The sequence below is a fragment of the Pongo abelii genome, chromosome 9 (assembly GCF_028885655.2).
Source record: "Pongo abelii isolate AG06213 chromosome 9, NHGRI_mPonAbe1-v2.0_pri, whole genome shotgun sequence".
In the NCBI taxonomy this organism is placed as follows: Eukaryota; Metazoa; Chordata; class Mammalia; order Primates; family Hominidae; genus Pongo; species Pongo abelii.
The window spans coordinates 20,593,054-20,610,487 of NC_071994.2; the positions used below are offsets into that span (position 1 = coordinate 20,593,054).

General features: G+C 44.0%; 1 protein-coding gene across 15 annotated transcripts in view; it reads left to right on the top strand.

The window, feature by feature from the left end:
* Positions 1-17,434, top strand: part of AMBRA1 (autophagy and beclin 1 regulator 1) — a 201,555-nt gene that overhangs the window by 46,947 nt on the left and 137,174 nt on the right. For 8 of the 15 annotated variants that reach the window (XM_054524385.1, XM_024255435.2, XM_024255436.3 and 5 more), the window contains exons 6-7: positions 1,399-1,465; positions 2,040-3,493. In XM_054524385.1, coding sequence (XP_054380360.1) covers positions 1,399-1,465; positions 2,040-3,493 — 1,521 coding nt within the window. The remainder of the gene's footprint in view (positions 1-1,398; positions 1,466-2,039; positions 3,494-17,434) is intronic. The other 7 variants (XM_024255438.3, XM_054524386.2, XM_024255437.3 and 4 more) reach the window with 1 other exon arrangement.

Here is a 17,434-nt window from a genome sequence, read left to right on the forward strand (position 1 = left end):
GTGTCACTCTGTCACCCAGGGTGGAATGCAGTGGCTCTATCTTGTCTCATTGCGACCTCTGCCTCCTAGGTTCAAGCGATTCTCGTGCCTCAGCCTCCAGAGTAGCTGGGATTGCAGGCACCCACCACCATGCCCAGCTCATTTTTTTGTATTTTTAATAGAGACAAGGTTTCACCATGTTGTCCAGGATGGTCTTGAACTCCTGGCCTCAAGTGATCCGCCCACCTCAGCCTCCCAAAGTGCTGTGATTACAGGCATGAGCCACCATGCCCACCACCCCCCCCTCTTTTTTTTTTTAGGAGACAGGGTCTTGCTCTGTTACCCAGGCTGGAGTACAGTTGTGCAGTCATGACCTCATGGGCCCAAGTTACTGCAGCCTTGACCTCATGGGCCCAAGCAATCCTCCCACCTCAGTCTTATGAGTATCTGGGACTACAGGTGTATGCAGCCTCTCTCAGTTAATTTTTAAATTTTTTCGTAGAGATTGGGGGGGGTGGGGTGGCAGGGTCAAACTGTGTTACCAAGGCTAGTCTCCAACTCCTGGCCTTCAGTGATCCTCCTGCTTTGGCCTCCCAAAGTATTGGGATTATAGGTATCAGCCACTGCACTTCGCCGCCTCCTGCTTTCTAAGCAGCTGACTAATCAGCTGGGAGACATTTATTTTGTTCATTTCAGCTTTCCCTTATTGGCCTCATCTTCTGGTCTTTGGAGACCAGGGTCATTAGACTCTCTTTTAGTTTCAAAGCTAGCTGTTTTGGATAGTCCTTCTTTGGGAAAACCTGAAAGAAGTTTGGGTGGTATTTTAGATACCTCGGTGGGTTGTCTGTGTTTATCAAACTGGAAAATGGAGATGTAAGCACGTAATTGACATTTATTTAGTCCTCAAGATCAAAACATATTGCCTGTATTAAAGTTGATGCATTGTGTTTCTTTGGTCCTCTTGGATTTGCAGTCGAATACAGGCCAATTTTCTGGTTTCAGCTATGTCACTTAATGCTGGGACTGTTCGTTGCCACCAAGATTCATGCTTCTTGCCGGTGTAGCTGCCATATGAAGGAAGAACTGATTCTGTGGCAGAGTATGAGAGCATTTTATGCTTTACGGTTAGGATGAACTCTTGTATTTGAGCAAAGGTGTGCTTAACGTAGCTGTTTCCTGGGATGGAAACTCTAGGTGTTTTTCATGTGAAATCGTTATTTTTGTGATACATATTCCTTTACTCTGGCAAGAAGTATTGAGTGTTACTATTTTAGTCTCTTTGAAAGTCTTGAATGAAGTGGATACCTGAGTGATACCAGTTATCAGTAATGATTGCTATAAATTCGAACACAAGTTTCCTCTTCTCAGTTAACATAATCTCTCTATGCGTGTCTTTGTCTCTTTCTTCTGTGATTTTAGTCTGGTGAGATTTGATCCACTTGGACACTACTTACTCACAGCAATTGTTAATCCCTCTAATCAACAGGTAAGTTAGTCCAGCAGTTCCAATTCCAGCTAAACTGTGAGTTCTTTTCTTAACTAGTATTCCAATTCTGATTATATTGGATTTTAATTCTCAATACCCAAGTCTTTCTTTCCAGTCAAGATTTAAAGCTAGCTTCAGACTGTATATTCAGGGTTATAGCCACAATCTTGACAGGAGAGTCGATTCTGAAACCCTCCAGTGATCGCCTCATTAGAAGTAACCCTTATGATCACTAGACAGTGTTGGATAGCTTGTCACTCACGTGCCTCTGGCTGGTTGACGTTTTGCTTCCCCTCACTGCTTCCATGTCATGAGGAGATGTCTTTTGTAAGACAATTGGTTTGTCAGCTGCACTCATTCAGATATGCTGCTAATTGGGGGTGGAAAATTTAATACCATGTGATTATTCTGAATCTGAGGCCAGTTGTCAGTGCTTCAGGGGTAGAGAGTTGTTTCCTACCTATGAACATTGTTTTCCTTGGATGATTGTCAGTGGTTAGTTTTTCTTGATTTACTTGGAGGTTCTAGCTAACTGCCTTGCTCTACCCCCGCCCCATGCTGGTCCACGTTGCAGGGTGATGACGAACCAGAGATCCCCATAGATGGAACAGAATTATCTCACTACCGTCAGCGTGCCCTCCTGCAATCACAGCCAGTTCGCCGGACGCCTCTCCTCCACAATTTCCTGCACATGCTGTCCTCCCGCTCTTCTGGCATCCAGGTGGGAGAGCAAAGCACAGTGCAAGATTCTGCTACCCCCTCACCCCCACCGCCTCCCCCTCAGCCCTCCACGGAGCGCCCCAGGACTTCCGCTTACATCAGGCTCCGACAGCGGGTCAGTTACCCCACAGCCGAGTGCTGCCAGCACCTTGGGATCCTGTGCCTTTGCAGCCGCTGCTCTGGCACGCGAGTTCCTTCCCTCTTGCCACACCAGGACAGTGTCCCCCCTGCTTCTGCCAGAGCTACTACCCCTTCCTTTTCTTTTGTACAGACCGAGCCCTTCCATCCCCCGGAGCAGGCCTCGTCAACGCAGCAGGACCAGGGCCTCCTGAACCGGCCGTCTGCCTTCAGTACAGTCCAGAGCAGCACTGCCGGCAACACACTCCGCAACCTCAGTCTGGGTCCTACCCGCCGCTCTTTGGGAGGGCCTCTGTCTAGCCACCCTTCTAGGTATCACCGAGAAATAGCTCCTGGGTTGACAGGATCTGAGTGGACCCGGACAGTACTCAGTCTGAACTCCCGCTCTGAGGCGGAATCCATGCCCCCGCCCAGGACCAGTGCCTCTTCGGTGAGTTTGCTGTCTGTGCTGAGACAGCAGGAAGGTGGCTCACAGGCATCTGTGTACACTTCAGCCACAGAAGGGAGGGGTTTTCCAGCATCAGGGTTGGCAACTGAGTCAGATGGAGGGAATGGCTCCAGCCAAAACAACTCAGGCAGCATTCGCCATGAGCTTCAGTGTGACCTGAGACGCTTCTTTCTGGAGTATGACCGGCTTCAGGAGTTGGATCAGAGCCTGAGTGGGGAAGCTCCCCAGACCCAACAGGCCCAGGAAATGCTCAACAATAACATTGAATCTGAGAGGCCAGGCCCTTCCCACCAGCCCACCCCACACAGCAGTGAGAACAACTCCAACCTGTCCCGTGGCCACCTGAATCGCTGTCGTGCTTGCCACAATCTCCTGACCTTCAACAACGATACCCTGCGCTGGGAAAGAACCACACCTAACTACTCCTCTGGCGAGGCTAGCTCCTCCTGGCAGGTCCCCAGCTCCTTTGAGAGTGTGCCATCAAATGGCAGCCAGTTGCCACCTCTCGAGCGGACTGAGGGCCAAACGCCCAGCTCCAGCAGGCTGGAGTTGAGCAGCTCTGCTAGTCCGCAGGAGGAGAGGACTGTGGGGGTGGCCTTTAACCAGGAGACAGGCCACTGGGAAAGAATTTACACCCAGTCCAGCAGATCTGGAACTGTGTCACAGGAGGCCTTACATCAGGATATGCCTGAGGAAAGCTCTGAGGAGGATTCACTCAGGAGGTAAGCAGTTGCTTTTCTGTCTTCTGCATCCCTTGCTTTTCTCCTTGTATCATTTCCTTCAGTCCTATAGATGTTGTGGCTGTATCTGGAGTGTCTGGGACCCACGCATCTGCTTCTGATCTCGCCATTGCATTTTCTTGGAAAATCTTGCTCTGGTGGCAGAGATAGGATAGGGCCTAGCAGTATGAGTCAGTTGGCTGTGCTAGCTCTATTTCTGGCTAAGCTCAAGGTTCTGGCTTTAGCCTTGAGAGGAGAGTGTAGATTAGGTTAGAGAGGCATGAGGAGATGGAACCATTGACTTTCTCTGCCTGCTTTTTGACCTTGTTGAGACATTGTATGTGCAGGACTACTTATTGTAGTAGTCCCGGAGTGCCTAGGAATAAGTAAAAGAGAACCCTGCATGGTACAGATTAGTATATTGGCTCTTCGCTGATTGTGTTGCTTTGGACAACTGAGTTCACTTCCTAATCCTTATCTTTTGGGACACTGCAGTTTGACAAAGGGAAAAGGAAAAAAAAAAAAAATATATATATATATATATATATATGTATGTCAAGAAAAATTCCTATTTTTTCAGAGATACTTGTTTTTGGACAGCCTATTAGTTGCTCAGTTGAGATTCTCTGAATGGACCTTCCAGGTGGACATTCACCTTGGGGTGGAGAAGAAGAATAATTCATGGAAGGAAGGACTCTCCATACTCAGATTGGCATCCTAGCCAACTCTTTCATGGGAGAAACAGAGTAGGTGTAGTTGATCGCCCACCATATGTTCCATGTATGGCTATGTGCGCATCTATCTTGATTTATTAGGGACTTCTTTCTGTAATTTTGTAAAGGTCAAAGCTAGCATAATCACCAACTCCAAGAATATGCCTGTTGGATCCAAACAGCATATTGCGCTGCATTACATCCTCTGTTGAAGCAACTGAAATTTCTCTGACATAAGCTTCTAACAAGGGTGGGAATATGAATTATGCACATAATGTACTTGTTATTTTGGGAGGATGCTTTAGACAGTCACTCAGTCAATAAGTATTAGTTGAATGGTTACAAATTTTCTAGCACTGTGCTAGGCACTGTGGGAAATACAAAAGAAGTATAATACATGGTCTTTACCCACCTGAGTCTACAGTGTTATTGTGGAGGCAAGACAACGAAATTTTTCAAAAGTATAGATGAGCAAATGCTTCATTATATGGTACTGAGATTGGATGTAGTCTCAGAGAGAGGGAAGTATCATCCAAGAAGGCTTTGCAAAATCAAGTCTTGAAAGATGGGTAGGATTTGGAGAGAGAAAGACCTTTTTATTTTAGGGAAACAGCACATGCTAAGGGAGGAAAGGGTATGGTACGTGTAGGTTCTTAGGCAGTTACTAAGGGCTTGGGGTGGGAAACGGAGGGAGACTTGACTGGATGTGAAAGATGGACAAAATAGAGAGGTTGCTAACTCTGCCCATATGCTTGAAACCAGTTCTGGATTAACAGCTCCTCAATTCCTGGTTTTGGAATATCGTGCCTTGCATACTGGTCTTCATTAGGAGCCTGAGCCTCTGTTCTTCCTCTTTGCCAAGAGAGGTGAGAAGGCAGTCAACACAGGGCATGACATGTAGTAGGCACTTCAAAAGTTTATTAAAGATCTTTGTAAAAGGACTGTCTTCAGTTACTGCTCTAAGAAACCAAGCAGTTGCTGTTTCCGTAATACCAGTGTGCTCTGGTTAGCTTTTGTCCATTCTGCTTTAGTAGTACCTCTTCATATGCTATTCTGAGAAATACCTGAGTGGTTTAAATAAACTCTATTGTTTGATGATAATTAGAGAGACCAGTTACTGCCGGGTACGGTGGCTCACGCCTGTCATCCAAGAACTTTGGGAGGCTGAGTCGGGCAGACCATTTAAGGTCAGGAGTTCGAGACCAGCCTGGCCAACATGGTAAAACCCTGTCTCTACTAAAAATACAAAAATTAACCGGGCTTGGTGGCGCAGGCCTGTAGTCCCATCTACTTGGGAAGCTGAGGCAGGAGAATCGCTTGAACCCAGGAGACGGAGGTTGCGGTGAGCTAAGATCACGCCACTGCACTCCAGCCTGGGTGATGGAGCAAGACTCCATCTTAAGAAAAAAAGAAAAAAAGAGATACCAGTTACTGAGGGCCTACTATGTGTTAGGTATTGTGTTCTCGCTTTGAAATAATTCCTTCTGCCTTCAACAGCAACTCTATGCAAGTCAGGTATTCAATTTTCCGTTTTATAGTTGAGGAAAGTGAGGCTCAGGGAAGTCAGTTTCTTGTTAAAGATCATATAATAGATCTCTGAGTGAGAATTTGAACTCTGGTCTTCATGACTAAAGATTTGTGCAAGCTGCCCTTCATGGCATTTTCCTTAATATAACTTATTTTTATTTTTTCGAGATGGAGTTTCGCTCTTGTTGCCCAGGCTAGAGTGCAATAGTGTGATCTCGGCTCACCACAACCTCCGTCTCCTGGGTTCAAGTGATTCTCCTACCTCAGCCTCCCGGGTAGCTGGTATTACAGGCATGCACCACCACGCCTAGCTAATTTTGTATTTTTAGTAGAGACGGGTTTTCTCCATGTTGATCAGGCTGGTCTCAAACCCCCGACCTCAGGTGATCCGCCCACCTTGGCCTCCCAAAGTGCTGGGATTCAGCCAGGTGTGAGCCACTGCGCCTGGCCGATAACTTCATTTTTAAGTGAACCACTTTTTTTCTTTTAATATTTTATTATGGAAATCTTCAAACATATATAAAAACGAAGAGAAAAGTATAACTGAGCTTCCATACACCTATAACCTGACTTCAAAGATTATCAATGTTTGGCTAGCTTTCCTTAATCTATATTCCATCTGCTCCCCGCACCTAGATATCAGATAATTTTGTCTGTAAACACTAGATTTTCTAGAGCAATGCTGTCCAATAAAACTTCTTACACTGATGGAAATGTTCTTTATCTGTGCTATGTAAGATGGTAGCCACTGGCCACACGTGGCTATTGAGCATTTGAAATGCTGCTACTGTGATCTGAGAAAATAAATGTAATCTTTAAATTTTTAATTAATTTAAATAATCACGTGACTAATGGCTATGATATTATACATCTAAAATATTATTAATCACTTAATAAAGTAGGTTATTTAAAACCCAGAAACTACTGGGCAGGTGCAGTGGCTCACACCTGTAATCCCAGCACTTTGAGAGGCCGAAGCAGGCAGATTTCCTGAGGTCAGGAGTTCAAGACCAGCCTGGCTAACATGGTAAAACCGTGTCTCTATTAAAAATACAAAAAAAATTAGCCAGGCATGGTGGTGCATGCCTGTAGTCCTAGCTACATGGAGGCTGAGGCAGGAGAATCACTTGGACCCGGGGAGGCAGAGGTTGCAGTGAGCCGAGATCGCGCCACTGCACTCAAGCCTGGGCGACAGAGCAAGACTCCATCTAAAAAAAACCCCAGAAACTATTAAGGATGTACCATAATTTTTTGTTTAAGTATTTTTTTCTTTTCTGGTGCCAAAAAATATATGCATTGTGGTTTAAAGTTCAACCATTTAAAAATGTGTATTATAAAAATGAAGTCCCTGGCCATCTCACTGTAAACAATTTTATATTTTTGCTCGTTTTCTTTTAAAATATACAAATAACTCAGGGTTCTCATTGTAAGATAGTATATTAATACAGTAATTACATTATTGGTATGGAATCACTTAAATGAGCTAGGATGTCGTATACCATAAGGGCTGACAGCTGTCTCAAAAATGAATTATGTTGTAAAATATTCTAAGTGCGTACACATTAAAGAAGGACCACCATTTGAATGGCTGCATTCTGATGTAAATCACTAAGACAAACAGGTGCTGGTCTGCCTCTTCCTCTGCCTTCTAAAGGGGCTGAAAGTCTCTAGGTGATGAGCCAACCCTTGCTTCTAGTTCTCCAGCAGGTGTCACTGTTGGGCTGCTGCTGCTAGGTTAGGATGACTGGGAAGAAAAGGTGTCCCTGCTGTTTGTGTACGAGGTTGGTTCTTTTAACAAAGCCTGTTTTTGTAGATGACTGTTGTTCCTGAGTGAGTGGAGTTCACACAAGGTGATTGTACTTGAAAGGAGAAAGTTTTGTTCATTGGCGTTGTAGTAGAAGATAGGCTAAGGAGAGATGTCTGGATCCTTGGTGCTGCTGGGATATTTAATAGTGTTTGCAAATAGTGAGAGTATTAATAAACATACAGTGTGTATTTCAGTGTAGCTGTGTGCTGCCAAGTGGTAATAACCAGTACACGGTTTGTCTCCTTTTGCCTGTGGGCAGTGGAGGGCAAGCTGTATTTTTATAATAGTCTGACGCTACATTGCAACTTGAGTGGTGGGCCTTTGCTTCACTTCAAAGAAACAATTTCTCTGTGGGAGTGCAGGATCCAGCAGAAGATCAGGGTATTGTGGCTCCTTGCGGTAGGGTGCCCTTGGCCTTTAAAGGCTGGTATTAGGAAAAAGAAAATGGTTTCAATGGCAAGTTAAAACTGGAGGGAGCCTAGAACTTTTATAGTCTAGTCTCTCTCTGATGAGAAAACAGAGAGAGTAAATGATTTCTTAAAGAGGCGTTGGTAAGCAAAAGTTGAGTTCGAACTCCTGGGCCCTGAAGAGGGCACCCTTTCCTCCATTTCATTTGAAATCAGTGCCTTCAAACAACAGTTTTCTTCGTCAAAACCTCTGTTGCTCATGTAGGTTATTGCCTGAGGGGACTCTTCAGTCAACTCTTATTCTAAGAAATTGGAGGTCTGTTAGATAATTTGTAATTATTATTTTTGGGTAGAATGGTAACTAACACAATGCTTCTAGGAGAAATGCTGTTTTAGTTATTTGCCCATAGAACTACACTGATTAGTCCTAATAAAGTGATCCCTGTTAGGGATGTTCACTATTAAAATTCCAGCAACTGAGAGAGATAAAAATTGGTCTCAATCTCCTCCTAGAAGCACTAATTGTTTCTGTATTCTGTCTCCAGGTAGTTAAGAAAGGTTTGGGTCTGGAGTATTTAGTAAGACTGAGCGTCTTCTGAGAATTTAGGTCTTTTTCTCTCATGATAGATGAAGACTGGGGAAGTACATTGACGGCCTTAGTGTGAAATGTGGCCATCAAGGTTAGGATTGCTAAGTTTCTTAGACTTTTATAGGGGAATTGCTTTGGAGCTTAGAACAGTCTGAAGCCCTTTGAGGCTTTGTGGGCCACCACACTTATTTGATCCCTCAGCTCCAATCACCTGGGGATTCTCCAGGGAGGCCTCGGCCCAAACATTGATGGAGGAAAATAAATGGGTGTATCTACGGGGCTGATTGTAGGTCCACAAAAGGGGGCCGGCAACCTAAAAATGAGGAAACTAGCAGTCTTCTTAGCCTGACTACTATAGAAAGGGGTCCAAATTTAGTAGTTTTTCTGTGCCATTGATCTAGCTGAGTCTAAAGAGTTTCGATATCTAATCTCTCCCAGTTTCTTTGGATGGGAAATATACACAATTTATTATTCAAAACCCAGCACAGCTGTCACCGTGTCCCTTGGGAAACCTTCCCTGACTGTCCCAAGTAATCACTTCCTTTTCTTTGTTGCATGTGTACTACATACTTCTTTGTGATATTGCACCCATGACAGAAAATTATCTGTTTACCTTTCTGTCAGTGAGCTCCCTGAAGGCAGTGATCATGTCTGTATATATCCCTTGTCTACCTAGAATACTACCTGGCCACACAGTAGATGCTCAGTAAATGTTAGTTGAATTGAATAAGTAGAATTGAAATTCTATTCCTTATGATGTCGTATGCAATATAAGTCCTGTTTGGCCTTTTTAGTAAAAAAGATAAAAAAACCTATTACTATATCACATCATTTGGTCTCACAGAGAGTCATTGGCTCAATAATCACTTGTTAAATAAATGAAACGGTATTACTTAGAGTTGTACAAGGAAGTCACACCTTCCATAACTTGAGCTGTGGTGACCTCTGATGTTTCACTGTGTGCTATGTTCCTAACTTGTGAATGGGTTGTCCTGAAGCCTGTAATAAGTCTGTTGCACCTGGCCAATATGTGTCCTTCATATTGGCTTTACACTGATGACTCAGGGCCTGCGCTTTCTTTGAGAGCACTGGCATCATATGCAGCCTTCTCTTTTTTTATCTTTTTGGTACCCCATTCCTATTGAATACAGCTTGCTCTTGAGACCATTTTGTTGGTCTTTGGCTTGGCATCTCTAATATTATTAGGTCTTTGGCTTGGCACCTCAGTAATATTATTATCTCTGCCAGTCAGTGCTGTTGGTATTTTTTTTCTCCTTAAAGATTCTTCTGCAATCTCTATGAAGTATACTTGGTCTTGATTTAGTTCAAAAATTACATGTGGATAATCCAATTTAAATGCGAAGGTTCTTTCCCACTGATGCTTTTTCTTTAAGTTTCTGTGGAAAGCATTCATTAAATTTGCTTAGAAGTAGGATTTTTAGGGTTTGAGAAAATGTTTGCTCTCATCTTTTGTTTTGGAGTCTGAGCATCATGAGAGTGAACCTTGTTAAGTTTTGAGATATTTGTAGGTCCTTTTTTTCTTGTGGAGGTCAGAATCCTTATGTTAGTTAGCAGAAAGTTTTGCTTTACCTCTAATTATGCGGGGTGTGAATAGTTCCCCCTGAAAAAACTGGTGGAATTGTTGTCTTTGGTATTCAAGATACTATACAATAAACGCTTTCTAACTTCTGAGTTCTTCTTAGTTAGAAGTTCGGCATTTAAGGACAAATAGGAAAGAATCCTCAACCGTGAGAATTTCATTTGTGATACAGGCAAATTATGACGTGTTCTTTCTAGGAAGAGAGAGGACCAAGTATTGGGAAATAAAAAGGAGACAAAGCCTGTGGTGGAATTAACAAACTTAGTTTAAGAGATGGAAGGGAAGGGAAGCTGGGGAAGGTAAACTCAGGCTTTAGAATAGGGTACTGAAGGCTGGGCGTGGTGGCTCATGCCTGTAATCCCAGCACTTTGAGAAGCCAAGTTGGGCAGATGGTTTGAGCTCAGGAGTTTGAGACCAGCCTGGGCACCCTGGTGAAACCCTATCTCTACAAAAAGCTCAAAAATTAGCTGGGCATCGTGGCATGTGTCTGTAGTCCCAGCTACTTGTGGGGCTGAGGTGGGAGGATCGCTTGAGCTCAGAAGGTTGAGGCTGCAGTGAGCCATGATGGCACCTCTGCACTGCAGCCTGGGCAACAGAATGGAGACCCTGTCTCTCAGAAAAAGGAAGAGGGAACTGAGGAGTATGCACAAGGGCTGCTCCCTGGATGGGTTTGGTTCTTCCTAATAATGCTGAGAGTTGGGCTTGTAAACTGTGATTGATCCATGCATCCATCCATTCACTCATTCCATTAACAGATATTTACCAAGCACCTGCATTCCAGGTGCCATTTATTTTATTTTATTTTGAGATGGAGTTTCGCTCTTCTTGCCCAGGCTGGAGTGCAGTGGTGCGATCTGGGCTCACTGCAACCTCCGCCTCCCGGGTTCAAGTGATTCTTTTGCCTCAGCCTCTCAAGTAGCTGGGATTACAGGTTCCTGCCACCATGCCTGGCTAACTTTTCTGTATTTTTAGTAAAGATGGGGTTTCACCATGTTGGCCTGACTGGTCTTGAAGTCCTGACCTCTGGTGCTCCGCTCGCCTCGGCCTCCCAAAGTGCTGGGATTATAGGCCTGAGCCACCGCACCCAGCTGGCACCAGGTGCTGTTTAAATGCCAGCAATAATTCTCTCATTCTAATGGGAGAAAGACAATAAAAAAATAAGATATCTAGTATGCCAGACAGTGACAAGTTCTATGGCAAAAAAGAGAAATGTATAAAAAATGTAGGGGATGCTGCAATTTGAAATAGGATCATCAAAAGAAGTTTGATAAGGTTACACTGGAGCAGAGGAGACCTTAAAGAAATGCGAAAACAAACCCCGTCGACACTAGGGGAAGGACATTTTAGACAGAGGAAAGGGCGAATGCAAAATCTCTGAGATGCTTGGCACCGTCAGCCAGTGCAGCTGGAGCACAGCAAGGGATGGAGTGATAGAAGATGAAGTTGGAGAGGTGACAAGGATGAGATTATGCAGGGTCTTCTAAGCCATTTAAGAGATTTTTGCCTCTTCCTTTGAGTGACTTGGGAAGCCATCAGAAGTGGAGTAGCATGATCTTATATTTTAAAAAGATAACTGTGGCTGCTGGTTGAGAATAGACCTAGGAGCTAAGTAGCGTAAATTAAAGCTAGGCCAACTCTGCACACTTTTAGATTGATTTGTGTCTTGAGACTGTGTTGAAAACCAAAAAGGAGGAGTGACTGATTCTGTCAGAATAAGAGAGGCCCTAAATGTTTGGGTGAAGAGCTGATGAACGGGTGAACAAATGAATGAATCAATTGTCTCAGCAGGCATATTACCTGCAACAAAGCCCCTCCACTCTTCCCCAACCTCCAAACAAGAAGGCGTGTTATTGAACTGTGAGGAAGGGAGAGCTTGAAAAATTTATAGTAAACAAGAGATCATAAATGGAAATGAAATGCCTGTTTTTTGCTGCTTACAAAACTATTGCCAATTCATTTGTAAAAAATCAAACATTACAGAAATGTACGACTGTAGAAAGTGAATATCCTCTTAAAGCCACTGCTCAGAGATCTGCTATTAACAATTTGTGCATGTGTTAACTCCAGGATTTTTTCTATGCTAATCAAAACACATTTTTCCATTTATTTTAATTCTTTTCCTTTTTTTTTTTCTTTTGAGACAGAGTCTCGCTTTGTAGCCCAGGCTGGAGTGCAGTGGTGCAGTCTTGGCTCACTGTATCCTCCACCTCTCGGGCTCAAGCGATTCTCGTGCCTCGGCCTCCTGAGTAGCTGGGATTACAAGTGTGCGCCACCACGCCTGGCTAATTTTTGTATTTTTAGTAGAGACGGGGTCTCACCATGTTGGCCATGTTTTGTTTTCTTTTTCACAGTGTTGCAGGATCTTTGTGTACTTAAGTGTTTTTAGAAGATGAAGTTCTAGAAGTGGAATTGCTAGTGCCCAAGAGTATGAGAGTTGTTAGTGGTAAATGAAAATTAATTGTATACTATTCATTATTACTAATGTAAGATATATAAAGTGTTTCTTATTTCCTGTTTTATTTAACTGAACTTTATTTCATAGATTTCATAGATTAGAACTCTTAAGGCCGAGCACTGTAATCCCAGCGCACGCCTGTAATCCCAGTGCTTTGGGAGGCCGAGGTGGGCGGATCACGAGGTCAGGAGTTTGAGACCAGCCTGGCCAACATGGTGAAACCCCATCTCTACTAAAAATACAAAAATTAGCTGGGCATGGTGGTGGGCACCTGTAGTCCCAGCTATTCGGGAGGCTGAGGCAGGAGAATCGCTTGAAGCCGGAAGGCAGAGGTTGCAGTGAGCCAAGATCACACCACTGCACTCCAGCCTGGGCAAAAGAGGGAAACAACGTCTCAAAAGAACTCTTCAACCTTTCTTCCCCCATAAGCTCTTAAGCTTATCAGTAGTAAATTCTCCTACTATGGGTTTTCAGGAGCTTCCTCCTCAAGTTTTTGAGAAAAACTTTTGTTTTATTCTAATAATTGCCACCTTGAGGTGTTAGTGTAAATTTGTTCTCTGACACCCTTGTATGAGAAAAACATAGCCCTGTTCTATCTCTGACAATCACATACATACTGGCCTTCATCCACTTAGTCTTCTGTGCCTTACTAAGTGATTGGAAAAATCCAGGCATCTCTTGCCTTTTCATAAGACAGTAATTTTATATTAATTAATTAATTTATTTATTTTTGAGACATAGTCTTGCTCTGTCACCCGGGCTAGAGTGCAGTGGCCCGATCTCAGCTCACTGCAACCTCCGCCTCCCAGGTTCAAGTGATTCTTCTGCCTCAGCCTCCTGAGTAGCTGGGATTACAGGCGCCCACCACCATGCCCGGCTAATTTTTTGTATTTTCAGTAGAGACAGGGTTTCACCATGTTGGCCAGGCTGGTCTCGAACTCCTAACCTCAAGTGATCTGCTGCCCTTGGCCTCCCAAAGTATTGGGATTACAGGCGTGAGCCACCGCTCCCAGCTGGCAGTAACATTTAGATATCGAATGTATTTGTCATTGGGGGTGGTTAGGCAACCCATTTTCTCTTTGGCAGTATGGGAATGAGGATAGAGTGAAGGAGGGATATCATTCTGTTAATCTTTTTTTTTTTTTTTTTTTTGAGATGGAGTCTTGCTCTGTCACCCAGGCTGGAGTGCAGTGGCAGATCTCTGCTCACTCCATCCTCCAACTTCCGAATTCAAGTGATTCTCCTGCTTCAGCCTCCCAAGTAGCTGGGATTACAGGCACCCACCACCAAGCCCGGCTAATTTTTGTATTTTTAGTAGAGACAGGGTTTTGCCATATTGGCTGGGCTGGTCTTGAACTCCTGACCTCAGATTATCCACCCACCTTGGCCTCCCAAAGTGCTGGGATTACAGGCGTGAGCCACCGCACCCAGCCTCATTCTGTTAATCTTTCTTACCTTTGCTGCTCACCTGCCCAAGAAGGTCACTCTGTTTGAGCCTCTGAATTCTGTGTGTGTTCCCTGCCCTACCCTGTATATCGGGCATTGGCAGGCTTTTTGTAAAGGTCAAGATAGTAAATTATTTTAGGATTTGGAGGCTGTACAGTCTCTGTTGCAATTACTCAACTTTGCTGTTGTAGTATGAAAGCAATCACAGACAATATCTAAATGAGTGAGTGTGGGCCTGGTGTGGTGGCTCATGCCTGTAATCCCAGCACTTTGGGAGGCCGAAGCAGGTGGATCACTTGAGGTCAGGAGTCGGAGACCAGCCTGGCCAACATGGCAAAACCACATCTCCACTAAAAATACAAAAATTAGCCGGCATGGTGGCAGGCACCTGTTTTCCCAACTACTTGGGAGGCTGAGGTAGGAGAGTTCCTTGAATCTGGGAGGTGGAGGTTGCAGTGAGCTGAAATCATGCCACTGCACTCCAGCCTGGGCTACAGAGCGAGAATCCGTCTCAAATAAATGAATGAATCAATGAATGAGAGTGTGGCTGTGTTCCAATAAAACTATGGAGACAAATTTGATTTTCATATAATTTTCACGAGTCATAAAAATGCTTTTGATGTTTTTCAATCATTTAAAAATATGAAAACCATTCATAGCTGGTTTTGGCCCACAGGTTATAGTTTGCCAACTCCTGCTTTATAGGAATGTGATTTGGAAGAGTCAGGTGCTATAGTAATAGAAGGCATTATGACAATAAGGGCCCCAAAGAGATTGTTAGGGGACTCCTGCACTTGCTCTCTCTCTACTTTGGACTAGATGCTCTAAGTATTGGCTCTTGTGGGATTCTTTGATGGTTAAGAGCGGGCATAAATGCATACAGAATTTGTTTCTTGTGCTATTTGGCCTGAAGCAAGGTTCTCCAGCCTCACTTTCTTTCTTGGGAATTGCATGCAAATGAGGAGGCTTGCCCTGGTTGGGAGGGCATGAGCCTCCAGATCCTCCAGGCAGTATGCTTGGCAGGCAGCCCTTCCTCCATTGCAGGTCATGCTAGCACCTGCTAGGCTGATCTAAATTATCCCTCATCATTCCTCTCTCTGGGGCTGAATGGTGTAGAGCGTGCTGTGTGCTTTGTACACATCCTGAAACATGAAAAGATGTAATCGCTTCTGTCAGCTCAGGATGTTGGAGCACTTGGGGACTACAGTGAAGTCTGTATATGTGCTGCAAATACGTTGGGAGCAATTTCCCGCGTACTCGTTCTTCCCCCTTCAGATCCCCTTCTCTACTGTATCTATTCAGAGTAGTGCTCTAAAGGGTGCTTTGGAGGTTTTTCCAAGACAATAACACCAGGTGTAGGGGGTTCTGTTTGCATAACATATTTTGCTTATTGTAATTGGTCCCAGCCCATTAGAACTGTGCAGGTAGCATCCTCTCCTCCTGGATTTCTTACACATTTATTGAGTGGTTGGGGGGTGGTCGCAGGATTCAGTACATCTTATTTCTGCTCTTTCTTGGAAGCATTCCTGACAACATGTTTGTGTGAGCAAATTTTGCTTTCATGGGTGGGCCTGTTGTTACATTAACCCAGATGTTGCAAAATAGTCCTCAAGTATGTTCGTTTGCCTCACAGTGTTTCTAAAAATTTGGATTTTTTTTTTCCATATCAATTCAGGTATCTGGATTCTGTTGAAAAAACAGGCTCACATTCCCACATAACAGTCAGCAGGAATTGAGTAGAACAGCAGCCCCTTTCGTCAAGGCATGGACTTTCTTGATGCCTTAGTCTATGCTAGGCTGATGTCATGTTTCCTACTTAAATCCAATTTTGTGTACTTGGCCATTGCATTAGCTCAAGCAAAAAGTGTTGATGGTTAGGTGTGGGTAAATATTTCCTAAGTGCCCTACCACTTGGCTCCACCAGGGGGAGTCACTGGTCATTGCAGTACCCACTCCACCACCCCACCCATCCTGCCTAATTCACTCACAGGGGCTCCCCCTGCTTGCTGTAGGCTGACATGCTGACAGCCCCCTCACCTGAGAAGCTGCCTGATTTTTAAATAGCAACAATTAACAAACTCCTCCTCTGTTTCCAAAGGGGGAAAATGGAGGTTCCAAGCTTATTTGCTGGATGAGGCTCACTTTAGTGAGCAGATCTCCATTACGCCGGATTATGCAGTATGAGAGCAACCTTCTTTTGGACTACGTAAACGGACTATATAAAATCTTGGAGAAGAATGCCTGCACCTTTTGCAGAGCACCTTGGACAGAGTGGTGGGTTCCAATGAAAAGGTTGCATGACTTGGATGTCACTTGCCAGGAAATTAAAATCAAGTTAAAGCAGGAATAGAAAATTGTAATAATAAAGGAATCAGAGGCTGAAAGTATGGCCTTGTCATAGAAAGAGAATTGCAGCTTGTTAACATTGTGCCCTTTTCCTTTGTTGCATCAGAGGGTACGTGTGAATCTTTTTGCCTCTTCTGCTTTTTTCCTCCCTTACACAGAGGTAGCCCAGCTTCTACTGCCTTTGTCTCCTTGCTGCCCCCTTGGGTCATTTCACCTCAGCAAGGTGGTGTTTATCTTTTCTTTGTTCTGTTGGCACATGTAACCCTTTTTATCTTCGTGTACATGTGTCTGTGATAGAAAACATAACATAGATTTATCCTCTTAATAATTTTAAAAGTGTACAGTACACATTATTGTTCAATAGATCTCTGGAACCTCTTCATCTTGCGTGACTGAAACTCTGTATCCTTTGAATGACTCCTTTTCACCCTCCCACAAGCCCCTGGCAGCCACCACTCTACTTTCTGTTTCTGTGAGTTTGATCACTTTAGATACCTCTTATTAATGGAATCTTGCAGTATTTGTCTTTTTGTGGTTGGGTTATTTCACTTAGCATAATGTCCTTAAGGATCATCTATTAATATGTCACAGTGGCTGGGCGCGGTGGCTCACGCCTGTAATCCCAGCACTTTGGGAGTCCAAGGCAGGCAGATCACTTGAGGTCAGGTGTTCGAGACCAGCCTGGCCAACATGGTGAAACTCCATTTGTACTAAAAATACAAAACTTAGCTGAGTGCGGTGGTGGGCACCTGTAATCCCAGCTACTCAAGAGGCTGAGGCAGGAGAATCGCTTGAACCTGGAGGTGGAGGTTGCAGCGAGCCGAGATTGTGCCACTGCACTCCAACCTGGGCGACAAAGCGACACTCCATCTCCAAAAAAAATAAAAAAATAAATGAATAAATAAAAGAAAAAGTTGTATGTATGTATAATAATTTCCTTCTTTTCAAAGGCTAAATAATATTCCATTCTATGTATATACCACATTTTCTTTATCCATTCATCTACTGATGGACATTTAGGCTGCTTCCACATTTTGGCTATTTTGAAAAATGC